General features: G+C 42.0%; 1 protein-coding gene across 1 annotated transcript; it reads right to left on the reverse strand.

Moving 5' to 3' along the window:
- Positions 1-208: 208 nt before the first annotated feature.
- On the reverse strand, positions 209-11,229 carry LOC127351555 (rho family-interacting cell polarization regulator 1). The gene is made up of 17 exons (XM_051379206.1): positions 11,066-11,229; positions 8,308-8,395; positions 8,046-8,179; positions 7,832-7,910; positions 7,661-7,684; positions 7,484-7,537; positions 6,805-6,954; positions 6,610-6,673; positions 6,471-6,514; positions 6,256-6,381; positions 5,409-5,557; positions 5,206-5,314; positions 2,931-3,575; positions 2,607-2,848; positions 1,847-1,937; positions 1,658-1,751; positions 209-1,578 (listed from the first exon to the last, which is right to left on the reverse strand). Exons 3-17 carry the CDS (start codon positions 8,135-8,137, stop codon positions 1,508-1,510), a joined length of 2,034 nt encoding a protein of 677 aa, XP_051235166.1. The 5' UTR covers positions 8,138-8,179; positions 8,308-8,395; positions 11,066-11,229; the 3' UTR covers positions 209-1,507.
- Positions 11,230-11,231: the final 2 nt, after the last annotated feature.

The following is an 11,231-nucleotide window of genomic DNA, read 5'->3' on the forward strand; positions in this document are numbered from 1 at the left end:
AAGCTGTCAGATAAATGTAGTGGATTAAAAAGTACAATATTTTACTCTGTATTAATCGTACAGTACTTCAATGTCAATGTACTTGGTTACCACTGAGTGTGAAACCAGAGTCAGTCCTAAATACAGTTTACTTGGTTACCACTGAGTGTGAAACCAGAGTCAGTCCTAAATACAGTTTACAGAATGCAGATTCATTCAACACACAAGCTCATTTTAAAGAAACCTTTATAAAGTTTAAACATTTCTGAACATAAACATTTTAACATTTCAAGACATATACAATTCTTTATATGAAACAGTAAATATATCTTATTGTGCACACTCTTAAAGTAATTCAGAAAATAAACACTGTTATCTTTTGCCTGATCTGTCCTGGTCGTGGCATTTAAAACCAAACATCTCTTGTCTCTTGAGGCACTTTCTGAATGAATGACGAGGTTTCTGTAGAACAACATAAAGCATGATGCTGAAAGACTATAGTGCCCCTGTGAGGCAGCTTTTGTACACAACTACGGACCCGATGGCTTCCTTGCACAGGAGCCTAGCTTACACACTTAAAACTGATCAGTTGAGCTTTTTATACAGACATGCTGGCAGTGTGAGGCAGCTACACATGCAGGTTTAAATATAGTTTTTACACTGCAGATTGTTTTTAATGTTTGTAAGAAGTGGACCAAAATGAGTTCGACTCCTTTCCTTCAAGTGTTTATAGTCATTCTTAATATTACTTATGTTGCTTTAAAGGTTGAATGTAACTTCTGCACTCCGTGTGTATCTCTAAATATAACTGTCTCTGATGCCTAAACTGAAAAGATCCTGTTGGTTTTCAGGATACATTTCCTGCTTTAGAAATGACTCCATGTCCACAGCACGGCGATAAAACAATCTTCAGACAAACATCACATGCTCATGAAGTTTTGTGCTCTCCCACTACCAGTGGAAGAGCTCTGGGCAGTACACTGATTTAACACTGAAAATTATAACCTTGATAGTTTTTCACATCCACGAATACTGATACTGAAACCTTGCAATGTAACTCAGGAAGTGACTGTTTGCCTCTCTGATTGAAGAAATCCACCAACTTCAACTTGTAAAACCCTTTCCAAAATGATTAGATTACTTCATAAATGCACTGTAATAAAGCCAAAAACAAGGCCGCTTTTTACCTGTTCCTGAAATGTTTACATTTTGGACACTTAATTCTCACATGACAGGAACAGTTTATGAAAGTGTAAACTAAGTGGTATCCCACTTCAACCCAGGCAATGTGATGGAGTGTGTGTTCAAAGAATGAGAACTTTGGAGGGTTTTTTTTTGGGGGGGGGGTTCAGTCATGAGGTTTATCGTTCTTGGTCAGAACAAGGCAAATATGTGCACAAACTCAGCCATAATGGAAGAGCCTGTTTGTCTGAGCAGTAAGTGGAACATCCTCAAGGCCTCCAATCCCGCAGAGTAAGACGGATGATCAGAGTGGGAGAAATGGTTTAGCTATGGTTCCACTGTGTCATTAGAAGACAGTGGTGGCCAAATGGCTGGGAGTAGAGGGACGATCCTCCTGACCATGTGATGTGTCCTCTCCTGGAAGATTGAAAACAGGGCAAATTATCAACCTTGTCGCGCCTGCAGTTCAGTTGTCACATGAGCAACTGCCTCTCACTCTGTTGTTCATCTCCCTTTTCCTTGCTGTGCTCCTCCTGTTCCTCTGGCATTTCCATCCGACCCAAATCCTGCACGTCCTCCACGCTCGACTCCTTTTTCAAAAATAATGTATTTGATTTTGCTAACATGAAAACAAACACACTCACATGTAACTGCTTTAAAATAAAGTTGCATATTCTTTGATTACCTGTGATTCGGAGAAACGATCTTCATCTGAGTTCCTAAATCCTTCTGGGGCCTCCATCAGGATCTCTAGACCGTTTGCCTCCTCCTCATCGCTGCAGTGAGACAAAAAGTAGACTGATGTGAGACATTTCCCCACAACACAGCTTCATATATTTGCTTACTTTGAAAATGTTGTTATCTCCACTTAATGTATATATCGTCCCTGATGAATTAGAGACCTTCCTTAGCATGCTGTATTGCTGCATCCACATCATTCACTGTAAATACGAGCAGCTGAGTTGGACAAAAATCTTCATCTCTGTTGTAATTCCAAATTAATGATGTGGGATATTTTTGAGAGCTACTATATTCCCACAGTTACATCTAAACAAGATTAATTTGAGCACTAATAATTCAAATTAAAATAGCTTTATTGACAAAAATTAAACGGTATTGTAAAAGCACTGTCCAAATAATGGTTAATAATACAATTGATTATTATCCATAATAGGATTCACTACAATACACTACAAATACTTGACACAAGAAAATAACTAAAGTATGTTATTCCAGTGGTGTGACCACAGTGCCAACAGTGAATAATCATTTTCCTGCGTGAATGCAGAATATTTAAAACTTTCTTTTATTAAGTTTATTAGTGAAATGTGAATCGTTTATATGAAATACTTAAAAGCCTCAGGGAAGAGTTGATATTATCAATTTAACAGCGTAATAATGAGGAATATGTTTGTTTGTTCTGACACAAAAGCCACGGCACTGACCTTCCTCCAGAGTAAAAGTTCTCTACGTCCTTTTCTTCTTCCTCCACTTTCTTCTCCTCCATTTTGTTTTGGTTCTCTTCACGCTGCCCATCATCCTCGTTCTTTTCTCCTTCATCTTCCTGCTGTTGCTCGTCCTCCTTTTCATCCTCGTCTTCATCGAGGTCAGAGCAGTTGAGAAAGTCGAAACTTTCGAGGGCTGTCTCGACTTCCTGAGTGAAACTAGAAGAAGTAGGAAAAGGAACCTACGGAGAAAACAAAGGCAGGTGTTTGTACCTTTATCTCTATAAACACAATAGACTTTGTAAAGTGAATGCTGGAGCTCACCGTCGGAGCGTCCTCTGGTTGTTTGGACTCCTGGACGGACTGTTGAGGCTCTGACGCTTCTACCTGGCGTCCCTCTCCTGCTTCAGTGGTGCTGTCCTCTGCTTCTGCTTCAGTCTGTGCAGCTTGTACCGACGAGTCCTCAGACACGTCATCTTTTATCCCCTTCGCTGAAATACTCACTTGTGGGACGCCAATTTCAGACGAATCCGGTGTCTCCATCAGTGACAAAGGAGGTACAGATGAAACATCAGGGCATGAGTAGCTCAGGTCTGCTGAGGTTTCAGAGAGGTCAGCTGATTGGACAGACGCTCTATCAGTCACAGTACAGTCTGGGCTACTGTCGCCAATGAGGCTATGAGAGCAGGAAGTCTGCAGATGGCCGTTGGGCACCGCATCTGTCTGAGAGAAAACCTCCCCGGCTTCTGTCTCATCCTCCTCTTGGTTGGAGGAGAGCGACGGCGTCGACGCGCTGGACTTGTGCGGCGTGAGCGACAGCTGAGTGGTGAGAGTGGTTTGCAGCATGTTGGAGGCCGTCAACCTCTGAGCATGGTGAGCCAAGGCTGGACTTGAGGAGTCATCAGAGGATTCAGAGGAGTTGGACCAGACCGTCCCGTTCTCCATTTCTCCATGTCGCTTCAGCAAAGACTGGAAAGGAAACAAAACACAGAGACGGGACGAAATCACGGTTACACACACAGAAGGACGTGATTACAGGAATGACATCCTCAACAAAGTATATGCACATGATAAACACAACTGATGGATGTATTAATCCAGTGGCCCACAAACTGTAAGTCATGGAGGCTCAAACTATGGACTGGATCTTAAATGAAATGTATCTGTTTCAGCAAAATGAAAAGTAAAGTGCAGTGGACTCTCTGGTTTACAGTGTCTTGCACCACAAGATTGTTATTTTAATGTAATAATGTTAATTTAGGCTCATTTTGCTGCTTGTTTCCTTAACACTGATAAAATAAGCACTTTACATGAATGGGAAATGAAACTTTTCTGCTTCCAAAAGGGGGCAAGACAGAAAAAGTTTGAGAACCACTGGATAAATCAATCCTGTCTGTTTACTAACAGCAACTTACTTCTAATTATGAATTACGCTGACATTTCTTTCTCAACTAAACTCAGCAAACATCTGTTGCTTTACACATACAGATTTTGCAGTTTGTTGAATTAACTGATTATATAAATATTTAACTTCTGTATGGATTACAATATGTAGGCGATGTAAATATGTCAGCTAACTTGTGATTAGTTACTATTTGTTATACTTTACACACTAAAAGATGATCAACTTTTCTCCTTTTTTTAATTGTTATACACCAGAAACTAATTGAAAAAAGTATCACTCAATTCATTGACAAAGGGAGTGAAATTAATTTATACAAATAACTTTATATACAGAAGTTTGTTGTTGTTTTAGAGTAAAGAATTAAAAAATCTAATTAAATACAATATTCTTATATAGCAGCTGATTATCTTCTTCAGTTTAGATTGAAATTAAAAAACATGATCAGATGTTTTCTATCAGGGTTTCATTGTTAATTAACTGCAACAGTTCATTCAATTTACAGAACATTTGGAGACTTACTGTCAGACGTTGATTACTTTTGGTTAATAAATTATTATTTATCTTCTCTGATTTTTTCAGTTTGGTCACTATAAACTAAACTACAACTACGTCCCAACACACCGACTGTACAGAGGTGAATCGGGGTGTGCGGCCGAATTCACAACGCAAGGATGTCGTCCTGTCCATCACGACATCGTGGAACGCCTCCAGCAGCCAGTGGCTCTGTCTTGCCCCGCCGCGAGGCACGATCTTCACGCGAGGTGAGGAAGAGGAAGGGACATATTGGAGCTCTACTCAACCACTATTAAACAGCTACAAGGACCACAGCTCCGTTCATACAAGCTGTTGCTGTCACACGCCCCACTACTATCATTCATTCTCCTCGCATGAGGCACACCGCTCCCACCTCCACATGTCCTAACACACAGTCCTCTGTGAATATCCTCACACACATCAGTGCTACCACTACAGACAAAGCAGTTGGGAAGCAGCTGAAATAGAACAAGCCAGTGAAATGACAGTAATAATAGCCATCAGTAGGATAAATGGCAGATATGCAGTGTATATATGTAGTAAAGAAATAAAGAGGTTACAAACCATTTATTATAATCTAGTGGTGTAACAGAGTGCAGGTGTGATGGAGTCACTGTTAGTGGAAAATGCTGATAGGTTATCTATTTTAATGTGACTCACATAAAACACCTGCTCCCGCATAGAGGGCGTGTCCGGAGGGCTCTGATTGGACAGCAGTCGTTTGGAAACTGTACTGGAGGATGATGTCTGGTCATCCTTATCAAACGGACTGAAAACGAAAGGAAAAAAAAACAGGACAAAGAGTGAGAAACAGAGCAGAAGACAGCTGAATAAACATAACACACACAATAAATAGAAAGTACCTCCAGGTGACCTCCAAGTTCAGCTTCACCGTCCCGAGGTCGTTGATGTCCACGGCGAGTGTCTGGGGAAGTGGGCAGAACAGGTCGAGCATTTCACAGGACACACTGCCGACCACCACGTGATTGGCCAAGCTCTTCAGCTCCGTCACCTTGACAACCACAACAAGCAGACCGCAGAGAGGTGAGGACAGGCAGAGACCATGGGAGTTTAACAAAGGCGACACGCATGTACGGAGTTAAAGACTGATAACGTGAGTTTTTCTTATTGTGAACAAATACCATGAAAAAAACAAAACCATGACTTTTACTAAGATTTATTTTACTGGAGTGGACTGATAAATCTTATTCCTCCATGTCATAGAGCTGCATTATTTTCTAAAAACTAATGAAAACACTCGACTAAACATGACTAAAACGACACTGTTACAGTGGGAGACATTTCTTCATTATGATGAACATGAGCACTGTAGTTTGAGACAATCCCTCATACAGCATCCGTTGTACAGCTTATACAGCTGTTGTAATTACTCACTAAAACATCTGAAAATAGTCTGCAACAAATGCATTACTACTGTCTGAGTAATGTTTTCATAAGCAACAGTGTCCAGCTGTTGTAGGAAATTACAGATTTTTTGTTTTTTAAATTGAAATTATATATTTGTGATGCATTTTTTAAACATTTACATCTTTTTAATGGGTTTGGGACTGAGAGCAACACCGAAAGCTGGGAAAGTTAGAAGGTATAAGCACAATTTACTGCTGTTTAAATTTTAAAATGAAACTATGTATTTGTGACCTGTTCGTTTACAATAAGAACAATCAGGAATAAAAAAGACGATTTGATTACCTTGATTGAAAGCAGTTCTGTGACGAGAGGCAGGAAGATGTACTCTTCACTGTCCCATATCTGCTTGTTGCTGACTTCCACGCGGCCTCGTAGCCTCCAGCGTTGCCGCCCATAACGCATTAGGACCTAATGAAGCCAAAAACAGCTCATGTGATGCAGCGGATGCAGAGACTACTACTAGAGAGAGTCTACGTGCTTGTATTCGTGTTTCTTACCTCATACTGGTCACCAGCACACAGCCGTGCAAAGCCAGCAAGGCCTGAAACATTCAAAATGAACAGAAGAAAAAATGAGAACCGGAGAAATACAGAGTGCAGCAAATAGGAAGTCATATGAGTGTATAAAGTGACTCACCCTTCATTTTTACATGAAATTCTCCCATATGGCTTTCTAGTTCACCCTCAAGTGAGCACATGTGCTGCAGACACAGACAGAGAGAAGGACTTTAAATAATGTAATAGTGATTTGTTATAACATATATATTCTGTTACCTATTTTTAGATACTGAAACACATTTACAAACACATTGATCACAGGTCAGTCACTTGCCTCTGTACATTCCCTGAAGCCCTTGTTGGCTTCACTCAGGCTCTCTCTGGCCTCCTTGCTGCCAGTGGCAGAGTTAAAGGCGGCCACCATCTTACTCGCTCCGTCGCGCAGTCGTCGTTGTATACAATAAGCATCGTACAGCTCTTCAACCTGGAGACGCAAACATTACACAGGTTTCAACTAATGGATGTAATGTTAAATTCTAACCTGAAGAGAGAATTAACTCGTATTTAGTGCCTTGGTTATTTTATGAATAAGATATAATGTTCATGTGTGGGTGCAATATTCACTTTCCTTTAAACTCTGTTTTGGTCTCCACCAGCTCCTGAGATAAATATCTTTCTCTTTAGCTGCTAAATGCTCCGCTATGTTCACCAGTCAGTCTCTAACTGTGTCTGTATTCTGTTTGGTGCTAAGCAAGGAGTTAACAGTGGGTTCATCACAGCTTTTTTAAGCTATAAACAGCTGCAACAGGCAGCTGTTTATAGGTAAAAAAAAGCAGAGGCAATGAACTCCAAAACAATCTGCTGAAAAATGCTGTATAGCTCGGCAGAGTAAGGTGATAATCCTCTCCGGGTTACAAGAGACATCTTTCACATTAAACACAGTCCTTTGAACCAACCAGAGCTTTAGTACAAAATCTTTATCAGTGCAGTTTTAAATAAAAACACATACACACCTTGCTGAGGTGGAATTCCAAGCGACGCATAAACCGCTCTATGGCTTTCACTTGCTACAAAAAAAAAAGAAATAAATAGTTTAATTTGACAAACTAGTGCAGAAAATGTCTCTTCCATCGTTATACTGTTTCAACGTGCTGCACTAACAGTATACAACAGGTGTGAATGAAACTCACCTTATCTAACTCATACAAAGACCCCTGCAAAGAAAAAACACAAATGAAAACATTTAGCATCGCAAAGTGTCAAATCAACATCCTGACTGAGGACTGGAGATGACAGCAGTCAGCCTGGTACTGAATGAAGGTCAATACTGGTGCGACTGGTTTGACTACACAAGCTCTCACCAAACGATCGTTCCTCTTGTTTTCTCTGATCTGCTGACCCAGACTGTCCAGCTCCAGCTGGTGGACCTGCAGGTACGACCTGACAACAACAACAAAAAACCCCATCATTGTTACTTCTTCATTTTAAGACTCAAAAGCAGTCGTATCCTGTGTATCCACCTGGCAGTCATCCACTGGAATCAATGCAAACAGAGCCTGAGATGTGTTTACTCACTGTAAGCCTCTGCGTAAGGCAGCGTACACTTCATCCAGCCGCTCAGGCTGGGGGGTTTTAGTGGGTGGCAGTTTGGTGGAGCCTGTGAACATCCTGCTTCCTTACAAGGCACGTTTCTCTTGGATCAAACAGTGCTGAGGAAGGGAGAGTCAGGGAGAGATAGAACATGGGATCATTTCTGATAAGGCCTTTGTGATTAGTTCAGTTCATTCAAAATGGGCATCAAGGAAACTGGCAGAGAGACAGAAAGAGTTGTGCTCACCTGCTGAGTAGAGAGAGATAGTCACTACTGTAGCATGCCTGGAGAGTTGAGTGTAGCGCTGTGGCTTTAACAACCCGAAGGACATGTCCTGTAATTATACAAAAAGGAGACATTAGAGACAAAAATGTCCTTCTTCACTTCATACCTCACTGTACCTGACAGGATTTTTGCTCCTACTCTGCTTTGTGATTATGAAGCAGTCTGATAATTACAGAAGTCACTGGAGAAAAAAATGGCAGGGGGGAAAAAAAGAGGATAGAAACCACTCTTTCACTTCCTCGGTGTGGCCACATTGTTCTGCTGAAAGTCTGAGACGGCGAACGACATCATGCAGCAACCACAGTGGCCACCACTGACAACAGTGGGGAGCACAGTCTGCTTTTGGTTCTCTTCCCCTTCCCCTTCCTTCCCTACTTCTCCTCCCCCCTTCACATCCAACACCAGAGTACAGGAAGTCTCATGGCTGACTCCACACAGGAAATTCTACACAGACGCTTGGCCCAAGAATATAAAACCATCCGTCCACAGTGTGCGAGGGTGTAAAAATTGACCCTTTTTGTACTCCAAGCAATGCAACGAAACGTGCCGACTGGCGTGACGCCACACTCAAGAGAAACTATAGGAAGAGAGGGTCGTGCCTGAGCTGATCTAGTCACAAAAGAGATTACAGACTTAAACCACACTAAATCTGCCAAGCAGGAGCCAAACCCATATTAACACATGGGATGTGTGAATGAGCCGGCACAGGACAGAGCAAGTAGTGACATCTGCTCTCCATTGTCTTACACTAAACTCAAAACCAGGACAGAAATGTGCCTCGTTATAACAGAAGGGGATCAAATGTTTCCACCTGTTGGAGTCGCAGAGATGGAAAACACACAGATTAAGGTTTTATATGATCAAAGCCTTATTAGGAACAACACTTCTGACATGAGAATAAGCTGTATACACCCTGCTGTCTTTCTCCTGCCACACAGTGAGGACGTGGGCTCGAAGCGGAGGGGGTTGCACCAGGCTGGGGGTCCAGTTAAACCGCTAATCTTAGCTGCACACTGGGAGGATTAACTAGAGTTGGTCAGGGTCGGAACATGGCAAAAGAAAGGTGCCATACCAGAGGGCCTTTACGGATAAAACACCCTCACCCCCGGCCACCTTTCGGCCAAACGCGGCCCAGTAACAAGACTCGGACCTGCACCTTGAGGGACGGCTATGAAAGTGCAAAGTCATCATGATGATTCACACAAATACAGGGATCTCACACATGCCCACCAAGCCATAAATAGTCACACCTGAAGCCCATGCAAGTCTTCGGTGATATTGATAAATTAAGAGTGCCAGTCACCCCAGTTTCCTCTCTGCCTGATGAGCTTTTATCCCTTTCCTTACATTGGAGATCATTAGCTGGATTAATCCTCCCCACAGAGCAGCGGGAACAAAGAGGACACTGTTTTCAATCACCTCACAAGACTGGAGTTTTGTTTAAAAAAAGCCTTTCACACACACACACACACACACACACACACACACACACACACACACACTGAATGCACAAGCACATATAACCATGTTCAGGCAGCAGTTTGGGCCCTACGACAATCATTTACTATGTTAACTTAACAGGGCTAAAACTAACAGTTTCTTTTAATATAGGCTTCTTTTTAATAATTGTACAATGTAATAAAAAGATTGTTTAGTCTATAGATTGTGTAAAAATAGTTTATAAAAATCCCCATTTAAATAGATAAAGAAGAGGGTATTCAACCTCAAATAAAAGCAGCAAATCCTCAAGAAACTGTAATTACTGAATCCTTGATATAAATAACCTTAAACCATTAATCAATTATCAGAATAGTTGGTGGTTAATTTTCTGCTAATGGACTAATTGATTGAATATTTCAACACTAAAACTATATAATTGTTGTATAAAACAAAAATACAGTGTACCCCGGCCAAAAATGGGTATAATCTTTAATCTGCCTAGTGGAAAAGAAAATGGTGTATGTGCATTTTAGAGATGAATCATAATCATCACTGGAAGTGACACACGTCCAGATCACTTCATTCATTAATCGACTAATCATTTCTGCACATAAGACTGTTAATGTATCTCATAACTCGGTTTCAGGGAGTGTTATAAACAACCTACGCAGCTCCCACCCCATTAGACCAGTGTTCATCCACACTTGTGGGTTCAAGTGTGTGCTGGGAGGAGGAAGAGGAGGAGGATGATGAGGGGGTAATGGTGTTACAATACAATGCAACCACCTCTATTCCAGATTACTGGATTAGCCTAACCCGGCGGCAGCAGGCCACTGAGTCGGATAAACACGCTCACACATCACGGCCGTGCTCTTTGCTTCAAGCAGCAGCGATGGATGGAGTTTAACAGCGAAACTTAGGACGCGGTGTTGCGCCAGATTTGGTATTCCGAACATATCCCAACCCCAGCCCCCGGAGCTCATCACAGGCCACGAAAAAAGTCCACTCCCGTCCCCACCAGGACCCCCTCCCAACCCCAACTCCCCAACCACTACCCTGAAAGTGTCGCTCCACCAACTCATAATTAACACCAAAAACAGTTGAGGGGGGGAGGGAGAGAAAAAGGGGGTGAATTAACTCAATCCCTGCCAGCTGGCGGATATAATTTCGACAACATCACAGGAAAGCAACTTCACGTCGGACGGACTCATGCCCATGTAGAGAAACATTTTAACGGGCTTTCTTGTTGTGACCTTGGCGATAAAACAGCAGCCCCTACCTCTGTTTTAATGTCCGACAAGCCGGAGGGTATGACCGGAGTCTCATTTCCAACGCGATGCTCCACGCAGTTAGCAGAGGTTTACAGTTATTCTGGGCGCTGTCCCTCTCCTTGATTTCGCAGTTTTTTGTGTCCACAATCGAGCTAGCGGCAGTGAACACGACGG

This window comes from Dicentrarchus labrax, unplaced genomic scaffold (assembly GCF_905237075.1).
Source record: "Dicentrarchus labrax unplaced genomic scaffold, dlabrax2021, whole genome shotgun sequence".
NCBI classification, from domain to species: domain Eukaryota; kingdom Metazoa; phylum Chordata; class Actinopteri; family Moronidae; genus Dicentrarchus; species Dicentrarchus labrax.